This window comes from Gymnoscopelus microlampas, assembly GCF_963454915.1.
Source record: "Gymnoscopelus microlampas genome assembly, chromosome: 11".
NCBI lineage: Eukaryota > Metazoa > Chordata > Actinopteri > Myctophiformes > Myctophidae > Gymnoscopelus > Gymnoscopelus microlampas.
This window is the reverse complement of record NC_139948.1, coordinates 37,642,531-37,669,850: the sequence shown is the minus strand read 5'-3', so window position 1 is coordinate 37,669,850 and position 27,320 is coordinate 37,642,531. Positions and strand designations below refer to the sequence as shown.

Sequence of the window (27,320 nt, the reverse complement as noted above, 5' to 3'; positions counted from 1 at the left end):
TGACAGTTCGCTTCAGTGCTAATCAGTTAACAATCTAAGATACATTTACGAGTACTTATGGTTTCCAACTCCAAAATAACCACTTAAGCCCTATATACATTGTCGCATGACATAGTGAAAATAGCCGATCTGCAAGCTCAAAACTTATCGCATAGCAGATCGGATTTTCACTATTTTAGATGTTTTTTGTTTGCCCAAAATAAGGAGAAATACTACAGTACATTCAAAATAACAATGTGACACAGTGAACAATCAATGCTGTCTCCCATTACCAGAACCAAGAGAAAACACATCCTATACTGTACGTACAATGTAAAGAGAGTGAACTGGTAGTGGAGGAAATGGTTACTGAGTTGTTTTTTTTGGTGCCTGGCTTGGTGAGAAGATTTCATGCTTAATAATATGATTGCCCTAAACTATAAAACAAAATGTGATTACTGAAACAGTCATAATCTATAACCACTTTAAACCTTGGCATCCCTATTTTTCATCAACATTTTTCAAAAATGTTCACATATTTTCAAGATTTGTAAAAATGTTCACAATTGTTTGAAAATAGCCAATCTCCAACAAGCTCACAACGCATCCATGGCGATCCTATGTGAGCTTGTAGATCAGCTATTTCCAAATAGTCCAAGTATAAAATAGGGTTTAACCCATTAAGACCTGAGGCCGATTCTATAAATCATCTCTGTCGGGTGGAAACCTCATATGTCCAAATCTGTTACTTTTCAGGATTCAGATTCAAAACCATCAAAATTAGCAGATCTACAAGCTCAAAACGCACAGATCTGCTACTTTTGATGCGATGCTGTAGTATGATCAAGTCGGCCGTTCATTTACGAAAAAACACAATGGAGATAAGAGGTTTCTGCCCGAAATGCCTTCTAAATCCTAAAAACCTATGTTGCTCTATATAAAAAATATAGCTAAAATCTAAAATGACACAGATGCTTTCCCGGTTTTAATGGGTTAAGTGGCTAAACAATTGATAAAGTATAGCAGAGTAAGAAAAAAAAGAAAGAAAAGCTCCTCGACGCCACATCCACATCCAGTAGATTTCATTACATTAAGACTGTACTGCATTTAAATTAAAGTCTATAAGGTTCCTCAGCGCCGCGACCCCCAGTCCAACCATCTGAGGTTCTGTAATGGAGACGTTCCAGCAACTCCTTCATTATGGAGTGGCAAGTAAGTAAATGGCATGCAGCCTCCTCATAATTCCCATCTGTCTGTAATTCCAGGACGCGCATTCCGAATTCCAAGCAGAATAGGAGGATCCCTTGCTGAGCCGGCTGTAATGGACTGACCCCCCCTTGAGGGGCCATGATACGGGTGTGTGGGTGGGCTGTGACCGGCGTTCTTCTCTGCACTGGTCTACAGGACAAAGGGGAGTATGGAAGAGCGCAGGGTAGGGTAGTCGCGGAACTCCTTTAGGTAGCCACGGTGTTTGCCTCTGGCCCATATGGTCATCTGGACGAAGGCCACGATGGTGAAGAATGCCACAGGAACACACTGGGTCATCACTGAGAAGCTTATCCATGAGCCCAGCTGTGAGCATGAAGGTTACACACACACACACACACACACACACACACACACACACACACACACACACACACACACACACACACAACGCACACACACAACGCATAGTACAGTAGAAGCCAACATACGGTAATATATTAGCACAGCAACCAGCAGATATGGTGTTAACATTGCATTTGAAATTCCAGTGATAAAATGTAGGCCATTGGATTGCACTATAACAGCAGGATAGGCTATGTTGGATATTCCCCTTCACATTAATGAAGTCCACTGCAGTGGACATTTTATTATTGCTTTTTAGAGAACGGCATGAGATGCAGGAATGGTTTCTCACCTCGTATGTGTAGTTTGGACAAGACACCAAGAAGAAAATCCACGTAAATGGATTTTTTGTCGGGTATGGAATCTTCTTGGCTTTTGAACCTGCGATAATAGATAAACAGAAATGATGAATGAGTGTTCCCTTGAATGCGTGTATTGTTTTTAGTCATCAGAGGATGACCTATTTGTGTTGTTACAAATGCAAGGACAGGGGGCTCACCCGCTTGTTTGAGATTACGAATGGCAACATTTATGGAGAAATTCCCCAGCTGGCAGAACTGTGCAGACAGACACACATACAAATATGGCCCGTTACAGAGAATTTGACTCAGAGAATGTACACAAGTAAATGGTCCCGTAAGTGTCCAGTGTTGGTTACATTTGTACATTCTCAGAGTCATAAATGGACATATTAACACTGAGGATTTTACTGTGTATGAAAGCATAATTACTACAACCCATGTCAGACTTACCAGGAAAATGTAGAGCGCTGTTTTCACTTGTTGTTGCCCATAAACTGTGAATATATTACGAGCAGGTCATAAAAGGTTCATGAGGATATCGAAATTCAACTTAAGAGTGACTTGACCTCATCTTCACTTACAGGGTGTGGTGTAGAGTGGGTGGTTAATGTAGTATGCCATCCAAGCTGCAAAGCACCAGTAAAAGCCACAGTTCTGCAACACAGGAGGCAATATATTAAGTCAAGGTGCCATATTCATATCCATATTCTAGATTAAAGTGTGTGTGTGTGTGTGTGTGTGTGTGTGTGTGTGTGTGTGTGTGTGTGTGTGTGTGTGTGTGTGTGTGTGTGTGTGTGTGTGTGTGTGTGTGTGTGTGTGTGTGTGTGTGTGTGTGTGTGTGTGTGTGTGTGTGTGTTACATCTTATACTGTATACGAGTACCCAAGAGTACAATTCTTTGGTTTTGGTTCCTCAACATTGTAGCAGCAATAAAATAAATCAGAATAGCAACAATAAAAAGTAGAAGGTAAAGAAAAATAGAAAAGTATTAGTCATAGCACAATTTGAGATGCTTGAAGCTGCTGTGTGCATACTAGGTCCTACTTCTAAATATTATCCATGTCTATGTGCTCACTGCGCAGTATGTGTTACTGTGTAAGTATCTATTTACATGAATAAGTAAATATAGTAGTATATTTACAAGTAGTAGGTATATATAGAATTCAACATTTGAGTGTTCTGAGAATTGTAACGCAGTGTCGCGTTACAGCCGTAAATAACCACAGTCACAGTCCAAAGGTCAGCAAACGAGTCAGACTTTCTTTTTTACCTTGAAAATATTTCTGAGAGGCATGGAGCCGTGGGAGATGCGGTGGACGAACATGGTCTCTAGAATCCTCTTGATGTAGTGGAAGGAGTGACAGATGCAGGCCAAGCTGCAGCGAGGGGGAAATGTGACACCACAGTTCAGAACCATCAGCGTTACATGTTTGGCTTTTGATTAATACATTGGCAGTCCATTACACTTGGCCCGGGTTCAGAGTCAACAGTGTGTGGCAATGTGCTTCACTACCGTTGCTGTTCAAGGGGACATATGTGCAAAGCCAGGGGTCAGGGTGATACACAGTGACAGAATTACACCACATCCTTGGAATAGCGGAGGCTGACACTTACTGTACGACCCAATGTTTGCTGCTGGTGAAGTCATATTTCGGAGGGTAGATGAATGGCATACGGAGGTAGAACATCAGATAGATGATCAGAGGCCCGGTACATTCTGTGAAGAACACCTGCACAGGAAAGGAAAGCCAAATATAACATTAAAGACCACCATCTCTTTGTTATTATTACACAGCAAAGTGTAATAACGTACTTCCCACTCCATAAGGAGGAGTTGCTTTTAATTAAAAGTAAAGTCTGTTCAAGCTTTTTTTGTTAAACAAAATGTACCGCTCTATATTCCGATAGGGGGTCCGCCAAATCTTTATGTGATATGATTTTTCTTTTTACCATAACCACTCGAAACCTAGCATCTCTTTTCTGAGGAGAACTTTAGTTTTGGCAAAGAGGTATAGGTGTAGAGGGGAAAAAGAGCAGACCAAGTAAACAAAAAAAAAGTATAATTTACTTGAGCACCTGCCCCTCAAAATGTCTGTGCACGCCACTGTCACTTACACGGCACACCCCCTTTAACTTCTCATTTGTACACTTTCAGAATTAAATGAACACACTGGAGGCTGCTGCAGAAACTTCTGTGTAATAATAACATGGAACGACTGCCAGAGAGAGAGCCTGCCAGTGAGAGAGAGAGCATGACATTCCTGCATGCCACAAGTGATATGATCAAGCAAGGCTGCACAGCTGACGGTGGGCTTGGTGGCGATGGAATAGATCTCTGAATCAGCACCTCTGCCAGAGCCCTGGATCAGCACAGCTGACTGATGGCTACCAGTGGTGGAAAAAGTACTAACACTTTTTACTTACAGTATGTAAAAGTATCAATACTGCAATGTAGAAATACCCTGTTTACAAGTAAAAGTCTGGAATTCGAAATTTGCTTGAGTAAAAGTACAAAAGTATTGGTATAAATATTTACTTAAAGTACCAAAAGTAGAAGGTAGGCCTACTCATTGTGCAGAATGTCCCGTTTCACAAGTTTTCAAATATATAAAAATCTTTCAAAAATTGCAGACCTCTACAAGCTTGTAGATATATATTATCTAAAGTATATTTAGGGCTGAAGTGGTTAATGTATGTTTTGTAATAAGAATAAAAATCTGCAAAGTAACTAAGTTTTCAAATAATTATAGTGGAGTAAAAGTACAATATTTGCATGCCTTTGAGATGTAGTGTAGAAGTAAACATTTGGAAAATTGGAAGTACTCCAGTAAAGTAAAAATACCTAAAAATTTTACTCAAGTACAGTACTTGAGTACATGTACTTAGTTACTTTCCACCATTGCTAGTGCTGATCTCCGCTATGCCTGGACAACGGTTTCCTGCCCTGTTCAATGCCAACCAATGCGGGCCCATTCAATGCCAACACTTTTATGAGAGTTGCATTATTAGCCACTTTCAACCAGGTGTCCCTATTTTGGGCATGTTGTTTTATAGGCCAAGATTTTACATTAAATATTCCGAAATTTCCAGAAATATTCAAAAATGTTTTAAATACGGTGTCACAATTTTGTGTGACACCGTCATAATATGACAAAGTATAAAGTAGGGCTTAAAGAACATTTTGCCTTTATTCAATATCATCTCCACATGTGGGTCTTCAACAATGCGCCGCAGAAGTGGATGGCTGTAAAATGTGCCTACCGGTGATGGAAGAAGTAGCCTACTCACATGTTTTATTTAAGTAAAAGTATCAATACCCTATTGCAGAAATACTCACAAGTAAAAGTCTGGTATTCAAAATGTACTTGAGTAAAAGTTCAAAAGTATTGGTATCAAAATGTACTTAACATTTTGAAAAAAGTAAAAGTACTCGTCATGCAGAATATCCCGTTTCAAAATGTATAAAAATCTTTTGAAAATAGCAGATCTACAAGCTCACAGCACGTCGCATGTGAGCTTGTAGGGCAATTGTAACACTCTGACTTATTGCATTAAAAGTAATATTTTAGTCTTGTCCTTACTAGTAAAAGCTTATAAATTGTATTATTAATTAGGTCACATATACATTATATGTGTCTTATAACAAACTAGTACTAGTAGGACTAGTATATTTCAAGTATTCTGTGAATTATGAAGGAAAATGTAAATAGTATTACTTTTGACCCCAATCTCCCCTACATGTACTTAGTTACTTTACACCACTGGTGCCTACCGATGACATCATCATGGGTGGCCAACGCTGCAGTGATTCAGAGAGGCCACCCGGTAAACAAAAGGCCCTCGGGTTGGCGCGCCAGCCCCAGCCTATGTGTCAAAGTGTCCCTGAGCAAGACACTTAACCCCTAACTATTCCCCGAGCACTGTATAAATAGCACACACTGCTCCTCCTAATAGTTAGAATGGGTAAATGCAGAGGACAAATTTCACGTATGGGACCAAATTATCATATTTATGTGGTAATTTCGAACAAGATTTCAAACTTCTTCTTTTTTTTTATTGATGCAAGAGCAATGGATTCTATTTCAGCATGCGCTGATGATGTCATTGGTAGGCCGGTTTCTGATGATGTCATTGGTAGGTCGGTTTCTGGACTGTCTACAGCCCACCTCTTTTTTTTTATGCTTTATTGAGTCAAAACATGTCGTTAACAGACATTTTATTTTTATTTTTATTTGTGTGTGTGTGTGTGTGTGTGTGTGTGTGTGTGTGTGTGTGTGTGTGTGTGTGTGTGTGTGTGTGTGTGTGTGTGTGTGTGTGTGTGTGTGTGTGTGTGTGTGTGTGTGTGTGTGTGTGTGTGTGTGTGTGCGCGCGTGTGCGTGTGTGTGTGTGTGTGTGTGTGTAAAAACCCTTCACCTATACAAAAAAGGGATGAACTAAAGTAACTAAATTCACTTCATTCATGTATCCATATACATCCTTTATGAGGGAACATAAACAAATAATATATACTTAATACAATGTTTTAAAATGAAAAACACAAAGGGGGGGGGGGTTATGCTTTGTTGTGTCATTTTGATACAGCCCACCTCTGAGACATGAGCAAGCCAGTAGAACAGCTATGGAGCCACATCTCATAATTAGTGAGGACCGATTGTACGAAGATAGGGTTGAAAATGGGTGAAGTGTTGGTGAAACGTCACCACCAGTAGGACGGTGATTGAGTGGTCAGAGGGATAGACACCTGTGAGAGCAATGGGGGCACGAGATTATGTGTCCTTGAATAGAGTCACATATCTGTCACCCCGGGTGGATATTTATATGCAAGACTGAGGCTGATTGAGTGAGTGAGGAAACTGAGCATGTCTGTTCATATTTAAGAAGTTACGATTCTCAATACCAAAACTATTGTGTACAGCGGTGGTTCCCAAACGTTTTAGCTCGAGACCCAAAAGAGACATTTTATGTCCCCCCGGGACCCAAACTAGTGAAAATAACAAGCTCACAACACGTCGCAACGCAACGTGTTGTGAGCTTGTAGATCGGCTATTTTCACTACTATATATTTTTTCACCTCTAATTAATGGATTTCTTTATACTTTTTTTATGGAATTCTTAAAAACGAACTTGTTTTTGAACTCTGCGACCCACTTATGTCCAGGTGCACTTACAGTTGCATATGAGACTTGGGGCCCCAGGTCGCAGAAGTAAAAGCTGGTTGTGGTTCCGACCGGAAGTTCCCCGAGAATTTCTTCATCCCTCAGACATTTGGCCTCTAGGGAAATGAGAAAATGCAAAAACCATGCAGTTAAGATAACTCTGTTCACTCCCTGACTTGTGATTCCAACAGAATCTGTGGCTTTGAGCATTATGGAGATATTACAGACTTACTGGGATCCAGACGCAAAGACTGTCTGGCTGGATACCACATAGGATCTTTAAAAAAAACAAAAACAAAGGGGGGCGGTAGGCTTAACTTTTGATGCACGGTTCAATTTTGTTTTGTTACAAAAAACAAAGGAAAGACTAAAGGATTGTCTAAGCTAAATTGAATGCTGTTATCTTGAGAACATACTCACATGACTTGTGGAACAATGCCTTGATATCTAAAATGGTAGCAGTTGGCTCCACCTGTACACAAAGAGGTTGTTCATCCACAGGCCAAGCTATCCAATATGTATGTTTGTGCAATCACTAATATTTTAACACAACAATGCAATAACACCCTATTTTTTGGCATCATTATAGGTGACCATTGGCATGTCATTATTGGTGAACATTTTCAAATATTGCAAAAATAGCAGATTTATAAGCTCATAAACTGTGAGCTTATAGCTGTGAGCTTGTAGATCAGCTATGTTTGCTATTGGTCGTACAACGAAGCATAAGGGCATGAGTGGTAATAGGTTACATGAGTAGAGAGACAACTAGTGGAATAGCAACTACAAGTATTACATTTCACCATAGCGAATCATGTTTCAATTTCTTTGGGAATTTGCCTGTCATGCATTTCAGATGTGATCCATAAATCTTTTTTTACATTTATTTTTAAATGTTTTTTATATATTCACACTGGCTATCTAGTTCAAAGCATGTGTCCTCTGGCTGCCTATTGGCCTAGTGGAACAGATACATACTGTACTGTACTGTAACTGGAGAGAAAGAAACAATCCTGTCCAACTGTAATAACTGAAACACTACCTCAACAGAAACCAAGCTGTTAATGGTCACACTTGGCCAAGCAAGAGATGATTAGAGGTAAAATTACCCCTCCTCCCTCAAAGTGATGACTCACTAGTACTTGAGTACAAACATAAATCCTTTCTCTCTCTCTCTCTCTCTCTCTCTCTCTCTCTCTCTCTCTCTCTCTCTCTCTCTCTCTCTCTCTCTCTCTCTCTCTGTATTCTTCACAAACTAACCACTGACTTTACCTGAGCTAATTTGAAGCACTCACGTCACGTGACTTTGAATTTTCCAAAAAAAGACACGATGAGAGGCGATAAACTACAATAAAATATGAGCTTCCCAGAAGCTCCTTCCAACTGCATGCCATTATGTACACCGCTTGTACCCTATCGGTTACTATGGATGTGACCCAAGTGTCAAGTGAATGGCTCGTAAATGTGTCAGTTACGTGAACATTATCTGTCACTTCTTTAAAAAAAATCGTTAGGCTATGCAGTCCAATTTGAAACCCACTTTCAACTTTCAACACTCACTTTGTCCCACAAGACAAGCTTCTCTTTTGTCTTGGCGTCCAAGATCTCCACCTCAAAGTATACTATCCTTTTGGCCTTTTTGGGAGGTTTTGGCCTGGGCCTGCTTGAAGCCTTCTTCTCAGCTTCACCAGTACCCTGGTTCTTCGCATCTAATGCAAGAACATCCATGACTCCAGTGGGTGAAAAATTATGCTCTCATGCACCGGCAAATCTCTGCTGTATCTCTCGTCCTCTGTTGTTGTGGGGTAGCCGCTCCCAACTCACCCTCGACACAGCCCTGCCAGACAGTTCAACTGCTATGTCCTCCTTGAACGTCTTTTCCACAGTCTGGACTAGACTCCAAATATCTGAGTCCTTACAGAAGCAGAATGGTAAATATCCGTGAGACCATGAACACCTTCTCCAATGCTAGTATGTGTGACAGACAGAGACCGTGTGTCAGAGATTGTCCAGAAAGATATGTTCAGCCTGCCTCTCACCTGAAAAGCAGCGTCCCAATGTCCGGGAGCTCTGCTCCCAACACCCCAAATCCACTGAAGACGAAACCCGAGAGGCCCCAAGACATAATCCATAGCGCGCCATTCACAAGGCTAAATATAAATTGCCTGATTTGCACTGTGCAAGCTTGGTAACCTTGGTAAGCGACACACAGCCGTACCCAGTGACAGATCCCAATGTGTTCTCATAAGACCCAAGACACCTCTCCTGTCCCGTCTGCTCGGCTCCTCACTCTGTCACATATACAGTACAGAGCAATGGGCCCCATCTAAAAGCCTTGATCCACTGGATGAAAGACAGCCAAACCTTCACATACCAGCACATTCCCCTCCCCCAAGCCACCTGTGTCCTATGGCCCCATAACTATTTTCCTTCCTCTCCCTGACCTCCACAACAAAGACAAACGTATTCATTTCAACGCACGTTGTTTTTTAAGCGTTTGTATACGTAGTCAAACGTGTTGATCCATGATACTGCATTGTGATGCTGATAGTTAGAAGCTTTTTACAGTGGTGGGTAGGATGGAAACACTATGCATGAGACGGTCACAGATGTCTTTTTTCTTTCTCCAGCATGTAAACACAAATACAGACTTCAGATAGACTGTTTGTTTTGTTCTTTTTGTTTTTTGGCTATACGAAGTGGGAACAATCCAAGCCAGCAGCAGGCAAAAGAACACAATGACAATGACTAAAGACCATTTGAGAGTCTTGGATGAGTGAAAACATACAATATTACTGATTATTACACATGCTTAAATTATTTATCTGATATATTCAGCCTAGAGGGTCAACTTATCCCTCTCATCACTTCAAAAGTGATATAGCCTATAGCCATAGGTCTGATTATCTGGAAAGATAAACCAGGACTTGCGCTTGAACTCTGAAGATCTCTCAAGTGGTTGTAGAAATGAGATGTTGCCCTCTGGTGGATATAATTGTCTTCCTGTGAAGGCAGTGATGCTTAAAAAAATAAAAAAGTCTATATACACACATATATATTAAAACAATGATGTATTTAACTATGGGGAATAAAATATTTGTTGAAAAAGGTGAAAGAAAATTTAAAGAAATAAATGACTTCCAGCGCCACTGACCTTATTGAATTCCTAGGGTCCAAATTGTATGGGGGGAAATGTATTTGTCTCTGTGTGTTGTTTCCTTTCAAAAGTTGTGCTCTTTTCTATTTTCTCCATTTTCTGGTTTGGGTTCAGGATATGTGTAATAAAGGGTCAAAATGGTCCCGACCCCCAGGTTGAGAACCACTGGACCATAGAGTTATTATAATCAATATATTATAACTCTACGTACGGTTTATAATAGCACTGACTGGACTAACCAATGACTGCGCGATCGTCCCTCCGGACTATGGGACTTTGATGACAACAGGGAGGAGGTTCCAACATCATCATGACTCACATCAGCCGAGCCTCTTCCAGAAGTTTCCCTGCATATGGTTGGTTGGCCAACTGGCCACTTAGTACTAGCATCTGTCCTAAACAGAACAACAACGATATCTACCTGTATACTCGGAATATTGACGCTGATCGTCTCATCATACCATATTACCAGTAGATCGTAACGTCAACAGCTTTATTTATGCATGTTATAGCGTGTAAAGTAAGTGCCAGTGGTAACCTCTGCTGGTGTAGCTTCATAGCATGCTAGTGTCAAGCTAACTTCAGCCAGACAGACTGACAGCTGCATTTCAACATCACGGGGGGGACGTGCTTTTATTTATAAACAAGCAACCGGATTTGCGTCGACACCCAACGATGATCTTTATATGAAAACATAGAACTCAAGGTCGTTGTAAATAATGGGTAAGGATTATTACAAAGTGTTGGGGATAGCTAAAGGCGCGACTGAAGAGGAGATAAAGAAGGCGTACAGAAAGCAGGCCCTCCGTTATCATCCTGACAAGAACAAGTCTGCCGGAGCGGAGGATAAATTCAAAGAGATCGCCGAGGCCTACGATGTCCTCAGTGATGCCAAGAAGAAGGAGGTCTATGATCGATACGGAGAAGAAGGTAATAATTACTGGTTACAATACTACTTTCCGTAGATGATCCGTGAGTGAGTGTTGTTGTGGTTTATGATGAACGAGGTAAGTGCGCACTACTACTACTACTAGGCACATCTGGGCACCTCGATGTAACTATTGACTATTTTGTCCAAAATGTAAACAAAAAATATATATATATTGAAAAATGGTTACACTAAGTTAAGCTACACAAGAAAATGCTTAGATATTAGACAATTAACGTATAATATTTCTACAATTGCTACAAATACCTGTATTTCCAGTCATGTTGGGGCATCAACAAGAAGTTGAAAGATAAAATTCAGTCTGATAATGATGTACCGTGCATGTTCACATCATGTATACTTTACCTTACTTATGACCATTTTCCATTATTATAACTTAATTACATTTTGGACAAAACAGCCAATTTTACATTGAGGTGCCCAGATGTCCTTAGTGCCTACCTATCCTGTATTCTTGTGGTTATGGTGTAACTTAATCGCTAACGTTATCTTAATATAGCCATTTAAAAGGGCTGTCTTTATCAGTTCATTGTGCTTCAACAATCAAAAACTGCAGATCGTGTCACAATAGCTTCAGCAAGAGAGAACATACTGGAAGCATCCTGCTTTGCCTGCTGTGTTCACTTCAAACCCCTGTTGGACTCTGGTTGAGCAGGTTAAAAAGTTGATAAGCGTCCCATTTAACCATTAAGACCTCAGGCCGATTCTAAAAATGTCTTCTAAATCCTGACAGTTTTGTGAAAAACCTGTTGCTGTTTATTGTTGCTTTTGGGCAGAAATGAATCTCTTATCTCCATATTTTAACTTTTTGTGTGTTTTTTTTAAAATGTATTCCTTACTTGATCATACTATAGTGTCACACAAAAGCATCAAAAGTAGCAGATCCGCAAGCTCGAAATTTGAATCCTGAAAAGTAACAGTTTTGGACATATGTGGCTTCCACCGACAGAGACGATATATATTTATATAGCTCAAATCTAAAACGACACTGATGCTTTCCTGGTTTTAATGGATTAAAATAAGGCATTTAATCAATGGGATGGCTTTTGCTACTAACTTGTATGTCTTCATGTATGATGATGACAATATACTGATGTATTTCAGGAAGTGTGCTCTGCTATTCCAACGTCAAGCCATACCTTATATTTATCAGGATATCACCTTGCATGACCATTTCGACTTTTTTGTGCATATGTCCCAAACCTCTGACACTGGCTTGTTGTGTTCTCCTTCCCATTAGGACTAAAGGGTTCTACCGGCGGCGGTGGTGGCCCCGAAGGACACAATGGTCAAAGCTACAACTACACCTTCCACGGAGACCCTCACGCCATGTTCGCCGAGTTCTTCGGTGGCCGTAGCCCCTTCGATCAATTCTTTGCACGAAACGGGGATCACAACATGGACATCGACGACCCCTTCGCGGCATTCGGCGGCATGCAGGGCATGCAGGGCATGCAGCAGGGCATGGGACCCATGGGGGGCTTTCAGAGGTCTTTCAAGTCCCAGCCCGGAGGCCCCCACAGGGGCCGCGAGAGAAAGAAGGACCCACCGGTCGTCCACGAGCTGAAGGTGAGCTTGGAGGAGGTCTTCTCCGGCTGCACCAAGAAAATGAAGATTTCCCGCAAGCGTCTGAATCCGGATGGCTGCACCGTGCGCAGCGAGGACAAGATCTTGACGGTGGACATCAAGCGCGGCTGGAAGGAGGGCACTAAGATCACCTTCCCCAGGGAGGGCGATGAGACGGCCAACAACATACCCGCAGATGTGGTGTTTGTGGTGAAAGACAAACCCCATCCAGTGTTCCGGCGAGAGGGCTCGGATATCATTTACCCCGCAAAAATATCTCTCAGAGATGTAAGTGAACAGATGGCCCTGATTTTAGATTATACCGTTCTATTCAGACTATAGTATGTTCATAAATGTGTCGCTGTTAAAAATGACCCATAAACCCTAGTCAGGTAACTGGAATTCCCTCCCCAAAACACACTCGCCCGAGCGGTCCGGGAATTCATTTTACTGAGGATAAGTCTAGGAATAAGGTTAGGTTTAGGCATAGTTTTACTGAGCTTACGTTTAGGAATAAAGTTAGGTTTAGGCTTAGTTTACTGAGGTTGCGTTTAGGAATACCTGGTGGCGACCGTTCTCAGGTCGTCAGATTTGACACGGGCGAGCGTGTTTTGGGGCGAGCGTTCTTGTATTTCCCTAGTGTCCCTAACGCTATGGAACTATACAGGACTTGCCGCTGCTGCTTTTTTTGCCGATAAAGTATAGTGAGCGAGTCGCCGTGCCGAACGTTGTGAAGTTAATTTGAGCCGACTCAGCGCCATTCGAGTTATGTCCCGATAGACCGACGATCGTAAATCATGTTTTGGAGTGAGCGTACAAGTATTGAAAATTGGAAATACTCCAGTAAAGTAAAATACCTCAAAATTACAGTACAGTAATGTACTGAAGTACAGTACTTGAGTACATCAGTTACTTTCCTCCACTGCATATGATGCGTGATAAGAGTTATCCAAACGGTCATCAATGGTTCATCATCATCCTAATGGTCTCGGCCTTTTTGTTGTCTTTTCCCCACCAGGCATTGTGTGGCTGCACAGTCAGTGCCCCCACATTGGACGGCAGAACGATCACGGTGCCCTCCAGGGACGTGATCAAACCTGGGATGAAGAAGCGCGTAGTGGGGGAAGGGCTGCCCTTATCCAAGTGTCCTGAGAAGAGGGGCGACATGGTCCTGGACTTTACAGTAAAATTCCCTGACAAGTTGGGCCAAAGCACTCGTGATGCTTTGAGAGAGATCCTTCCGCCATGAATAAAAACAAAAACACCCAGGTTTAGAGAAAAAAGGAAAAACGTCTAACAAACACAGAGATAGTCAGCCCACATTCCTAATGCCACTCTTGTCTGTCTTGCGTTGACTTGCCCTAAGCCGAGACAGACGTGTTCTAGTTGGATTTATATAGCGTTATTTGAAGTACTAAGTCGACATTCTTTACCAAATCTTATCAAGTCACTTTACTACAGTCTCATGAGACTCTGAAACTAGGGAAGTGGCAGTGAAGTTGTGCATGTGCATTGAACTTTGGTTCTGTCACAGTAATTACATGTATGTGTCAGATACAAGGGGAGCTTATGTACAGAAGCCTCTCGTAACCATCCATGTGATCTCTTGTAGTTTGGCTTCAAGAAAGGCTTGGTTTTAGCCTTTAAAATGACACTGGTGATGGTTGTCAAGTTTTAAGCGAAATCTGCAGAGCTTGAACATTTAATCTACGGCCAGTCCAACCTGGCCCTCACACTGTTTTGAAAGTGCTTCCAATGCAATGGTTGTAGAAACACAACAACTTTTAAACGATACCTCAGGTGCAGTGACACACGTCTGAATGTAGCGACACATATTATTATTATTCAGTATATGTTTTTGGTTACCAGTATTACTATGCAGTGAGAAGTATGTGACTCCAGTACTGGGCAGAAACCTAAGACATAGCGGGCTAAGAATTCAGACAATTGTCTTCCATCTTACAGGTATAACGAGTACTAGTTTTTCAGGTGCAGTTTGGAAAGGCAACATTCTAAGTTGGGCCCTGCTCCTAAAGGCTGACGCCCAGAAACGTCCCAAATTTTAAGAATTTAAAAAAGAAAACGGTACAGCATTTCTGCTGTATCGTGATAGTGAGCAGAGAGATAGGAAAGATGGGAGCGAGAGCAATTGACATGCAGCAAAGTGGTCGGATTTGAACCTGGGTCAGCATTGGAATTAACTTTAGCCTATGGTTTAGTTTTTTTTTATTTTATTTTGAGGAAAACAGTTCTCATTATACCTCTAAGTGAGAGGGATGAATTTTAAACGTGGTACATCTTTCAAAACATGTTAATATTTTTATTATTTCACAATAGCTGGCATGGTTTATGTAGGAATACACAGCAGACAACCTGATTTGCTTACAGTATGTCAAATGGTGGGAAACTAATTTTGTGCCAAATAACATTGTCTAATTATAACACACAAGTGTGTGTGTGTGTGTGTGTGTGTGTGTGTGGGGCTGTGTGTGTGCGTGCGTGCATCTAAAAGTATGTATATAAGTGCATGGGTGTTAACCTCTTTTGCAAATTATAAACATATGTTAGTTCATGCTCCTTTACTTGAAGTTGCATAGTTACCATATGTAACTTTTTCATTTAGGACCGCATCTAAGGCACAGAGGGGAACAGAGTCAACAGACATGCAACACAGGTCTCAAGCTAGAATCGAACGAGGGACATTAAAAGGATCCTTGGCTAATAAGCTTTATAATGCCTTAATACATCATAATTGCCCTATATAACTAATAATAAAACAGTTACATTTTAGTTTAGAGGGCAATTATAATGTATTAAGGCATATAAGGCTTATTAGCCAGGGATCCTTTAAAGATTATTTAGTCTATGCATTAGTATCTGGTTAGCTACTGTCATGCCCTGACTTTTCATTTGCACTTATAAAAAGCCAGTGCAATTTTTAGATCACACTTTTTTCCCCATTTTGTTTTTATGTAAGAATCTGGTTCCAAGCAAAGCTTTAACCAGTAATTTTTAAAGCTGTGAAATTAGCTAAGTTCTTTGTTTATTCTTTCACAAACCTTTACCTTACTTTTACCGTAGATTAGTTTTGTCTCTAGCTATTTGGATATGGGTAGAGAGTTTCAGAGCTTGAGCCCAGGTAAACGTTGAGTTCAATGTTAGATTCTGTCTGGCTGTACACCTTTCTGATCCGATTAATCAACTGTTTTCCGCTGTTGTCTCTGCTACCAGGCACAGTCATAATTAGGAATGGGATGATATGAAAATTACATATCGTGATTATTGTGGCAAAAATAATTTGCAATTAACGATTGCGATAATCAAAATATGCTTAAAACTTAAAATGGCACCACTTACCACTTAAACCCCCCCGATCTACAAGCTCACAAGGTTGTGAGCTTGTAGATTTGCTATTTTTGCCTAATTTATTTGTGTAGAGTGAAATAAGAGCATACCAAATGTGCTCTTTACAGGTCCGTTTGATCAAGTATAGAGGGTTTAAGTGGTGCTGAATTTGCAGCTCAACAAAAGCTACTTCATCCTAGTGTATGACGGAAATTAAAATCTCTGCGATACAATTATTGTGAGCGTTTTTTTATCACGATAAACAATGACGATTATCGTCCCATCCCTAGCAATATCTGGTGTCGACCATGTTTGAAGTACTTCATTATACTATCTTGTCTGAATGTCAGAGAGGGGGTAAAAAGAGAACCCTGACAGTCACTATTTGGCCTCACAATTTCACTCCTAATGGAGTTTTAGGTTTTATAACTGACCTGAACATGGTTTACCCATGAATGTAGAGATGTGTAATCTCTGTGATGTTTACTTTTTTGTTTTGAAAAGGACGTTTGCTTTTTTGCAAATGTTTCCCTTTTTATGTTAAAGTGTAAGCATTATTTTGTTTTTTGCCTATTGTTTGTGTTTTGAAATGTTTTATGCTTAAAAGGTGGTATCCAATATATTTTTGCTTCAAACCTTCATAGCTTTCATTATTCAATTACAGATTTTTGAATAAATGTTTCCTAAGTTGTGACAAATAACGCCCAAGAAATGAAAAAGACAGACAAATATGTAATAAACTGAGTTAATAGACACTACCATACTTTTTGACTTTGAATGTACATTATTGTTTTTTTTAACACATGACAAAAAGGAAATCCTTCCAGCAGTGACCTGTGTGTGTGCTGTGAAGACAACTTTGTTTTCTCACCTTTTAACCCATTAAGACCTGAGGCCGATCCTACAAATGCCTTCTAAATCAGCAGTTCTCACACTTTCAAGATCTTTTCAAAAATGTTGATCTGCTATTTTTGAATAGACAACGCTAAAATGACACAGATGCTTTCCTGGTTTTAATGGGTAAGAGGCCATACATTACTTTGGTGTTTTTAGACAAAATAATGTTCACATGCAACCATGGGTTGCTAATGAGTGCACATTAGAAGCCTTAATTCTATCGACACATTTTGTTTTCATTCTATTTTAACTAGGCTACAACTATTCTTAAGGCTTCTCTAGGCAGTAACAAAAATAATCATATTTGATACAATACATTTTGACAGAGGACCATTGCCTGTACGCTAGGAGGAGGTGTGCACCTTTTTAAAGAATGTACCATCAAACCAACGGTTGAATCCAAATCCCATAGCCCCGAGGGACGGTCTGAGGAGCACTGTGATTGGCTAGTTGGTTGGTTGCCCGGCATCAGCTGGCGGTTCGTAGTAGCTTATCTAGATAATTGTTTCTCAATTTGGGGTTCGGAGACCCCCAGGGGTTCTAGGGGGTCCCCAGTAAAAGTAGTTGATGTAGCGCCGTCACAATCATTTTGACTATATTATACAATACGTTGGCTACTCAAAAATAGCAGATCTACAAGTCAGTGGAACTATCATTTCTTTAAACAAACATTTGTTAACGTAGCTTCACAGAACAGACAGATTATACATTTGGACAATGTTTAATGAATTCATTTTATATTATCTTTCTTGCTCTTGCATCAGAACGTTCACTTTATGTCAATCGTGACAGCTGCCTAGCAACAACTAGCCAATCGCAGAGCGAGCGTACTCTCAGGCGATGGGATGCAGGCTGTAATGTGTTCCACCCAGCCAGACTGACAGCAGCTGAAGCAGAGAACATACCGATAGATTCCTACCTCTCTCCTCCTTTTTACAACTTCTCATAGAAACAACTAGGCGAATTATGCACTTAAAAGTGTTATAGAAAGATTACAAATGTACCAACAATAACTGCTGTTTTCCCTAAACGCGTTTAATTGGTTCTCTATTCAGAAGTCACGTTTATAGGTCTACCAACTAGCTAGCTGCTTGGCTAACTCCTGTCCTGGTAAGAATGAATCATTGGCCTCCACTTCACAATTAGCTCAACTAGTCATAATGTTAGTTAACTAATATGAGCAATGTGAGCTTTTATAGCCCACGTTATTTTAGTTTTTTTTTTCTGAATAGCAACGTTAATGAAATCAAGTCGGATGGACTGTCAATAATTTGAACTTGAAGCTAACGCCATAGCAACTAGATGGCTTGTAATTCAGAGTAGTAAGTATTGTAATGTGTGTTACCAACTTTGAAACATACTGGTTGTTTGTGAAGGACTAATGTTGACGCAATATGGCTAACCTGACTTACTAGGTGTCGATACACTATGATTATATTAATGTAAACAATGTCTTTTAATAGGATGATGACGTTAGCACACATTTCCTCTGTCTTGATTTAGGCTGTAGGGTAGCTTCAAGCGATTATATCTATCAAAATCATAGCTGTCAGCTGGGTGAAAGTAATGAATTATCTCCCTTCTATATCTCCCTATTATAATTGTGTTTCCTTTGCTTGATGTTCTGTGTAAATAAAGCACATTGAATTGCCTTGTTGAAATGTGCTATACAAATAAAATTGCCTTGCCTTCTACCTTTCACTGTTTCACAGAGGAGACACCCACCCATGTCAGGCTGGAGAGCTCCTCAGATCTAGCTATGTAAGTGTTGCACACACTTGGATTCAGAATTGCCCGTTTTGTTCGACAAACCTTTAAATCTGGACCGAAAGACTGCGGCATCATCTCATCTGCACAGTGCCAGAATTGGCTGGGAAAACGTCAAACCTCTGGCCCAACAACCACCACAGTGCACCTCCTCCTCTCCCCCTGTCTCCCCTAGTCTCTGAAACTGTAGGTTTACTATGCCTCTGGGTCTGGGCAGAAGGAAGAAGGCATCCCCGTTGGTAGAGAACGAGGAAGCGGAGCCGATCCGTGCGGGTCTCAGTGTTGCAGACGGTCTGGATGGAGGTGTGGTCGGCCTGGGAGAGGGTGCCACGCCCGAGGGCCTGCCGCCTCCACATAGCAGTCTGCGACCTCGCCTCATCTTCCACACCCAGCTGGCTCACGGCAGCCCCACGGGCCGCATCGAGGGCTTCAGCAATGTGCGGGAGCTCTACGCCAAAATCGGGGAGGCCTTTGGGATCCCTCCGTCAGAGGTGAGTGTGTGGAGTGTGGTCGTATGGTATTCATTTTTCATATGATCTATATCAATACAAGAACACTCGCCCCAAAACAGGGTTAGGGCAACCTCGGAACGGTAGCCTCCAGGTATTCCTAAACCTCAGTAAAACTATGCCTAAACCTAACCTTATTCCCAAACGTAACCTCAGTAAAACTATTCCAAAACCTAACCTTATTCCTGAACTTAACCTCAGTAAAACGAATACCAGAATACAAGACCTTGACGGCGAGCGGTCCATGAAAAAAATGGGGCGAGTGTTCCGGTTTCCATTCTGTATGTTTGCTTCAGTTGATGTGTTATGGGTTTTTTTTATACGCAGCTCCTAACAACACTTTGATTTCTCTGTGTTCTTCCATTTTCAAGGTTATGTTCTGCACATTGAACACCCACAAGGTGGACATGGAGAAACTGCTGGGAGGTCAAATTGGGCTGGAGGACTTTATTTTTGCCCACATAAAAGGCCAGAAGAAGGAAATCGAGGTTTTTAAAGGGGAAGACGCTCTAGGGTTGACCATCACTGATAACGGAGCTGGCTATGCATTCATTAAGGTGAGCATTATTCAACAGTGCACATTGTTTGTTGCTGGCTCGTGTGGAAGGAAAGCCATTACCTGTGGCAACAGCAGCCAGTGACAGTGACACAGAACCTTATGTGCTATGATTATTTAAAGAGGGCACTAAGTGATGTGTTTATTTTGGCATTTTCAACCGGGCGTCCCCGTTTCGGGTATGTCAATATAGGAAAATGTTTTCAAGAATATTCCCCAAAATTCCAAAATTCCAAAATAACTAAAACTCACAATCACATCGCATCGTCTATTTTCACAACTTTTCACATGTTCACAAGGGCCTACGTGGTTAAAGTTGTTCACAACTAAAAATGAAATTCTTGTCTTTATCTACTCACCCTTATGCCAGTGGAAACATGGATCAATTTGTCCACAAAACAATCACAGAGTTTGTTTGCAGTTTTGTCTTTCAGTCCACTTCCCAAGAGACCACTTTTTTTTTTTTTAAAGATATTTTTGGGGCTTTTCTGCCTATCGATAGTACATAGTGTAGAGAGACAGGGAGAGAGAGACGCTGAGTGACACGCAGCAACGGTCGCCGGGATCGGGATTCAAACCTGCGACGCGCTGTCAGGCTTCAGGTGCCCCAAGAGGGTGAAAATTCACTGATCAAATGTTGAAATATAAGTTGATTCCACTGACAATTGTTTGCTATTTTTGGAAGGAAAGGTCACTGTTGACTTCAGTTGTATTGGAACTTGGAAAAAGCTGCTACTAAACAAAGTTGTTTTGTGAACAAAGACACCCTATAAGTGTTGCCACTGCCATGGGGGTGGGCAAATAATGATGACATAAACATTTTTGAGTTAACTACTCCCTAACCACTTAAATCTTATATACCGTACTATATATACAGTATATCTCCTTTTTTCCCTCTACACCAAATGTTCTTTGTCGAATGTTGACCTGTTTTCAACGTACTACATGCCCAGAATAGAGACGCTAGAGTTCAAGTGGTTAAGCAAGGGATAATTGACAGCGAGCTGGTCATTGTGTGATTAAACCCGACGCGAAGCCCCGCTTATTACACGGCTACTTAAAGGGATATTTCACTTTCAAAAAAATTTTGGGTAATTTTATCGTCTACTCAGGCTTTTGTGAGCCCCCCAGACAGTTTTTAAGTTGCTTGATTCAGTATTTAGATATTTGATAATATTAATTAAATCAAACACGCCCCCTTCCTATACAAACCCATTATAACTTCAAACTCCATTTTTAACATGTTAGATTCATCAAAAACACCGTCCTTGGTTCTGGTGACTCATCCTGCCCTCCTAATACTTTTTTCATTTATTTAATTTCATTGTTTTATTGTATTAAACTTTTTTCATTTTCCAAAAACAATATTAAAAATAAATGAACAAAGTAATTGAAAAAACACGGTCTCCGCATGTATTAGAAGGACAATATCAGTCACCAGAACCAAGGACTGGTGTTTTAGATGAATCTAACATGGTTAAAATGGAGTTTGAAGTTACAATGGGTTTGTATAGGAAGGGGGTGTGTCTGATAAAATGAATATCAAATACTAAATACAGCAACATTAAAAACTGTCCGGGGTGCTCCCAAAAGCCTGAGTAGATGATAAAATGACCCAAGTGAAATATCCCTTTAATAAATGTACCCAAAAGTAACAACAAAACGAAGTATTTCATTGCTTACAGTAATGAAAGTATTACATTAATTTATGCCAGGTGCTGCTGTCCGTCCAGTGCAACTCGGTCGACTCGGAAAACAACAGATCAAAAATGGAATACATTTTTGGTTACTGCAATGTCTATTTCTCGCTTCAAATGTTTTCAAAAATATGCTTGAGTTGAGACCAATGTTTAGCTGTAAATGACATAGTCCGTTTGTTTACATGACTGCCATGTTGGATACAGCACAAAATCGAGCAGCGCAGCAGGTGCTCTGAGCCTTTGATTATTAGACAGCACACCTGTTATTGAGCTCAGCGGTCATTACCCAGAAATAACACACCGCTGAATTCAGTGATCGACCAATCAGAATCAACCAAGCCGTGTAATAATCAATAATACATGAGAGGCGGCTGTTGTATAATGTATATCGTGATTTTATCATGGCCATAGATGATTTTAACACAAAGCGGGAGTGTGTGTGCACCCGTAACCATGGTATAATATCTTTGTTGTAGGGCAGAAAACTGAATGAATGTTGCTAACCAAATCCTCATAGTGTAGCCGAGTGTGATTTGTGATTATACAGCAGAGAACTGTATTCCAATGGGGAGTTCCAATTCAACTGTAAGTTCACATAATGGAGCTCTCTCCTGTTTTAGAGAATCCGAGTGGGCAGTATCATCCACCAGATCCAGGTCATCAATGTGGGCGATATGATCGAGTCCATCAATGGCCATGGCCTGATAGGCTGTCGACACTACGAGGTGGCCAAAATGCTGAAGGAACTGCCCAAGGGGAAGGACTTTACCATCAAACTGGTGGAGCCTCTCAAGGCGTTCGGTAAGTAAGTGCGAGGGGGAATCTCTCTGAGTCGTCTTAACCACTTTAGCACTATTGTCAGATAAGCAGATATGCTATTTTCGAAGAATGTTTAAGAATTTAGAAAAATCTTAGGATGCCAGGGGTGAAAGTGGTTATTAGAGTCACGCTTCTGTCCCTTATTTCTTTTTTAAAAAGCTATAAAATCACTGACCGGTATTTGTCAACAAATGTCAACATTAACCCATTTAGACCTGAGGCCGATTCTAAAAACGCCTTCTAAATCCTGACCTACGTTTTCGGAAAAAAAACTTTTCAGAAAAGGAACCCCTTTTCTGAAAAGGGGTTCCCGCCCTGAAAGGACTTTCTCCCGTCCTTACAAAAGGACGTCCCGTCCTTACAAAAGTTACAAAAAGGGTTTCCCCCCCACAATGGGTTAATAACATTTCAAAAAATGTATGAGGCTTGGAACGTGACAGTGCTATAGGGCAGGGGTCTTCAATTATTTTCAGGCCATTAGCCCCTTAGCTGAGAGAGAGAGAAATGAAGCAGGGACCCCCCCCACTACATTTGTATAGATTCTAATTTTTCATAGATTTCGTGGATAGTTTCATAGACTTGTTCAACAGCCCTAACGTCTGTGTTGTGTAAATGTATGTTTTTGAGCGGTGTAGCCGCTCCTATAAGTGGGTTTGGGACCGTTGTGAAAGTGGTTATTATTTCACCGTCGTGAAATTCTCCGTCGTGAAAATTTGTCTATGTAATTAATAACCTATAAATAGCACCACGCACTTCAAAAAAATTACTTTTTTTTAAAGTCAGCTTCCATTACTGTGATGACCACTGTTGTTTTTAAATAACACCGCTCACTTCACACTGGGGGTGATTTTTTGTTTGTTAATACAGATTATCTGTTAATATGTCGGATGGATTCATGTTGATGTGTATTATCAGACATTTAACCACTCAATACTTAGTTAAAATTTACCTTTGGCTCTGTACGTGGTCTGCTCTTCTCCCTCTACACAAAACCTCTGTGCCAAAAATAACCGATCTGTGAGCTTGTAGATCGGCTATTTTTGGCTAATGTTCCCCTCAGAATACGGATGCAGGTCTTCTGAGCTGACGCATCTGTGTTGTTTTATAGACATGATCGGCCAGAGGTCTGGAGGCTCCAGGGCGGGATCAGGCGTTCAGCTAGGGACAGGCAGGGGAACGCTGCGCCTCCGCTCCAAGGGTCCCGCCACTGTGGAGGAGTTGGTGAGTGTGTGCCAAGGCTTATTATTCTGTTGTGAAGTGATGATCGGCCAATATATGCCATTTTACTTTATATTGTATCTGAGTTTTTTTTTCTTTTCCTTTTCTCTAGCCCTCTGCATTCGAGGAGAAAGCCATTGAAAAAGTGGACGACCTCCTGGAGAGCTATATGGGCATCAGAGACAGTGAGCTTGGTAAGTCTGTATGTGTGTGACACTGTTGATCACTGTTTTCTTGTATTTTTGTGGGTCGCGAGTAAATATTTCCTTTTTCCCGTTTCGTACATTTAAAACATTTTATGTATATTATTACAAAAGATTGAAAAAAATGTAAACAAAACAATTACAACTTTTCATCAATAAGTAGGCCTAAGTAGTAAGAAATCTAATTTCCATACTACTTCTATCTTCTTTCTAACTTTAAAGCAAAAAAGTACTTATTTTCTATCAATTACACACCCCATGAAGCCTTGAATTCATGGAGATGTTTTTGTTTTTGTCGCATTCCTGACCAATAATTTGACCAGCGTAGTCTCCAGTTGGATGCAGGTCATCAAATTATTGGCTTAGGAATGCGTCAAAAACTAAAAAATCTCCATGAATTCAAGGCTACATGGGGTGTGTAATTGATAGAAAATAAGTCCTTTTTTGGGTGAACTACTTACTCCTTTAAGAAGTAGTGAAAATAGCAGATCTACAAGCTCACTTGTGAGCTTGTAGATCTGCTATTTTCACTAGTTTGGGTCCCGGTCAAGCGTGTAATTTCTCTTTTGGGTCTTGAGCTGGGAGCCACTGCTGTAGATCACTAGAAAGAAAATTATGACTCTTAACAAGCACAATTTCATTATGCTTTGGCTTCATGTTCTTTGGCCTGTTTCCCTGTCTTGTCTCTCTGCCAGCGGCCACCATGGTTGAGCTCGGGAAGGACAAAAAGAACCCTGATGAATTTGCAGAGGCTCTAGACGAGACCCTGGGAGACTTTGCCTTCCCGGATGAATTTGTCTTTGATGTGTGGGGTGCCATTGGCGACGCCAAGGTCGGGCGAGTGTAACCACAGAAACTAGACAAGGGACGTGGAACTCTGTGTGAGTGTGTGTGCGTCCGTCCGTGCACACTCACAACAAACAGCACTACTACTAAGAATCACTACACTACACTACCGCCATGAGTTGCTTTTGTCCCAGTGCACTCCTACCAGTTTTGTTTTTTTAATAGATCGTACTCTTCTTGAGACTCTTCTATGAGACAGGGGATATAGCCTTTTTTTTATGGGAGAAGCTGACTGCGACCACCAGAAGGAACAGTAAGACAGACAGTTCAGTGCAAAAGACTTAAGGTATGTTCAGGCATTACGTGCTATTACATGTCTTCAGGTTTTTTTTCCAGGAATTCCTCTTGACCACGTCACGTGGACCTGCATGTTTTATGTTCTAGTTGTCCGCCGTGGAACAAATAGAGCACAAGTCTCAAATGTGAGTGAACTGAGGGGACCATGGCTTACACACGAAGCAAATCTTTGATATTTAGTATTAGGAAAAAAATGAAAAGGTTTTCCACATTGCACTGTTGCACTGCGCTGTAAAAAGAAACACTGTACTTAATCTAGACCAGTGGTTCTCAACCTGTGGGTCGGGAGCCCCAGGGGGGGTCCCCACATGATTTTGAGGGGGTTCCAAGATGACAATGAAGTGATAATTTAAGGACTTTTAAGATCTTTTTAATACCTCAATAAAAAAGAAAGAAAAGTAAAAAGACCATTGCTGCATCAAAAGTAATCAACAAACTATACTATAAGAACTGGTCAAAACAATGGCCAAATGGTCAAATAAATAACAAAGAAAGAGGCAAACATTTTGAAAATAGCTGATCTACAAGCTTGTAGATCTGCTATTTTCACAATATTTATCTGTGGAACCCGAGTCAAACAAAATTCGATGCCTCAACTCTTACAATTCCAAGTGCTTATCAGGTTGGGTGGGGGGTCCCCAGTACAAATAGGATTCTTTTGGGGGTCACGGCCTGAAAAGTTTGAGAACCACTGACCTGGACGGCAAAGCACAGCTACTGCACATTACAAGAGGTCGGCATGGACTGTGCTGTGCAGAGGTGTGGATACAGTGTGTCCGATGTCCACAGTTACAGTGTCGTCCTGGACCACTCCGTGCTACAGTTATGGATCAAGAGTCTTATAAAAGCATGTGCTATTATGTTTTTGTCGTCATAATGAGGTCTGTTGGTTTTTACTTTGAGGTCAATGAGCTGTTGTGATGTGAAAGATCATAGTAAGTTGTAGGTCAGCAAAATCAATGGTGATTATTCACTATTAACACTCCATGCTGCAATGAAGCTAAATCATAGACAGCAGCATGAGCATATTCAGTCTTTAGTTTTTACAGAAATGAGCAAGTCAGTATTAAGAAAATCAGTGTTATATTTCCTTTATTGAAAGGGTATCCCATGGTTTTATGTGAACAAAATGTAGAATGATGCCGATTGTGGTTTTGTGCGGAACTGTTTTTAGTGTTTTTGCAATATTTTTTTATATGAAATGATGTAATGTTTAGTTTGTTTTTATAAAACCAGAGGAGGGTTGTATAACGGCAGGGGAGTGTCATGTGTTTGAATATGTTTTGTTTTAAAGCTTTGCGGAGCGCAGGAGACAAGATCATCATGAGATGGAACCAAGTAATGTTAGATGTGTAAAACAACAGTGGATCACTTAAGAAATGAAGGAAAGAATCTTCCTTTTACTCTATCCTTCTTATGCAATATATATATATTGTAAAAAAATAAACCGGTAAACAATCTGTGCATGATGCTGGAGTCATCAACAACACTATTATTATAGAATGAAAAACCATTTAGATCTTGTGTAAACGTGAATCGTGGTTTTGACGGGGAGTAAAACACATGCAGTAACTGTATTGAATTGAATTCCTTAGGCAAACACAACTAAGTATTGTCAAAACAAAATGTTTGCATACCTTTTGTTGGTGACATCTTTCAGTATCCTCAATGTATCCAAGTGTATGAAGAAATTCTGTAGTTATTGGATTGTTTTTGTTCTTTAATGCTGATGAATATGTAGATGGGATATGTCTTGAGAGACGGATGCTAGAACACTTAACACCGACGAGAAACACGTTATTTTGACTGCTTTCTGTTGCACTGTTGTCAATATCCGTATATGACAATACTAATGACATTGATCAAGGAATTTCTTGTCTCTTTGTTCTTTGTTACATGGTACATTTTGCAACGTGCAGCGTGAGCACATTCTGAAATATCCCATTTGAAAACTTAAGTGGGTTTGGACCAGTGGTGGAAAAAGTACTCAAATCTTTTACTCAAGTAAAAGTATCAATTCTCTGTTACTTTACTCTGCAAAAGTCCGGAATTGAAAGTTTACTTTTAATTCAAAAGTACAAAAGTATTGGTATCAAAATGCACTCATTGTGCAGAATGTCCCATTTCACAAGTTCAAAATGTATACGCATCTTTTGAAAATGGCAGATCTACAAGCTCACAATGCGTTGCGGCGCGACGCATTGTGAGCTTGTAGATCGGATATTTTCAAATGGCGGAAATATATATATATAGGGCTGAAGTGGAAAACATTTTTTGTGATAATCTAAATCTGAAAAGTAACTAGTAACTAAAGCTGTCAAATAATTGTAATTGACTAAAAAGTAAAATGTGTGAGATGTAGTCGAGTAAAAGTATTGAAAATACTGAAAGTAAAAGATACCTCAAAATTGTACTTAAGTACAGTACTTGAGTAAATGTACTTG

The 27,320-nt window shown here is 40.5% G+C and overlaps 3 protein-coding genes across 4 annotated transcripts; 2 read left to right on the top strand and 1 right to left on the bottom strand.

Annotated features, from left to right (window-relative positions):
• Positions 1-72: 72 nt before the first annotated feature.
• On the bottom strand, positions 73-9,131 carry LOC311054989 (very-long-chain enoyl-CoA reductase-like). The gene is made up of 11 exons (XM_084071034.1): positions 8,608-9,131; positions 7,468-7,519; positions 7,280-7,324; positions 7,060-7,163; positions 3,506-3,621; positions 3,162-3,267; positions 2,474-2,546; positions 2,343-2,386; positions 2,090-2,147; positions 1,883-1,971; positions 73-1,551 (listed from the first exon to the last, which is right to left on the bottom strand). Exons 1-11 carry the CDS (start codon positions 8,773-8,775, stop codon positions 1,378-1,380), a joined length of 1,029 nt encoding a protein of 342 aa, XP_083927160.1. The 5' UTR covers positions 8,776-9,131; the 3' UTR covers positions 73-1,377.
• Positions 9,132-10,556: 1,425 nt separating this feature from the next.
• On the top strand, positions 10,557-16,822 carry dnajb1a (DnaJ heat shock protein family (Hsp40) member B1a). The gene is made up of 3 exons (XM_084071735.1): positions 10,557-11,134; positions 12,394-13,007; positions 13,738-16,822. Exons 1-3 carry the CDS (start codon positions 10,924-10,926, stop codon positions 13,966-13,968), a joined length of 1,056 nt encoding a protein of 351 aa, XP_083927861.1. The 5' UTR covers positions 10,557-10,923; the 3' UTR covers positions 13,969-16,822.
• A 1,026-nt stretch (positions 16,823-17,848) lies between these two features.
• gipc1 (GIPC PDZ domain containing family, member 1) lies at positions 17,849-26,908 on the top strand. Of its 2 annotated transcripts, XM_084071748.1 has the most exons (8): positions 17,849-18,071; positions 18,674-18,722; positions 18,904-19,219; positions 19,609-19,794; positions 22,114-22,294; positions 23,421-23,533; positions 23,643-23,724; positions 24,429-26,908. In XM_084071748.1, the coding sequence occupies exons 3-8, from the start codon at positions 18,926-18,928 to the stop codon at positions 24,578-24,580; spliced, it is 1,008 nt and encodes a 335-aa protein (XP_083927874.1). In that variant the 5' UTR covers positions 17,849-18,071; positions 18,674-18,722; positions 18,904-18,925; the 3' UTR covers positions 24,581-26,908. The 2 variants fall into 2 exon arrangements, with proteins under 2 accessions (XP_083927874.1, XP_083927873.1); XM_084071747.1 differs by having other exon boundaries at positions 18,674-19,219.
• Positions 26,909-27,320: the final 412 nt, after the last annotated feature.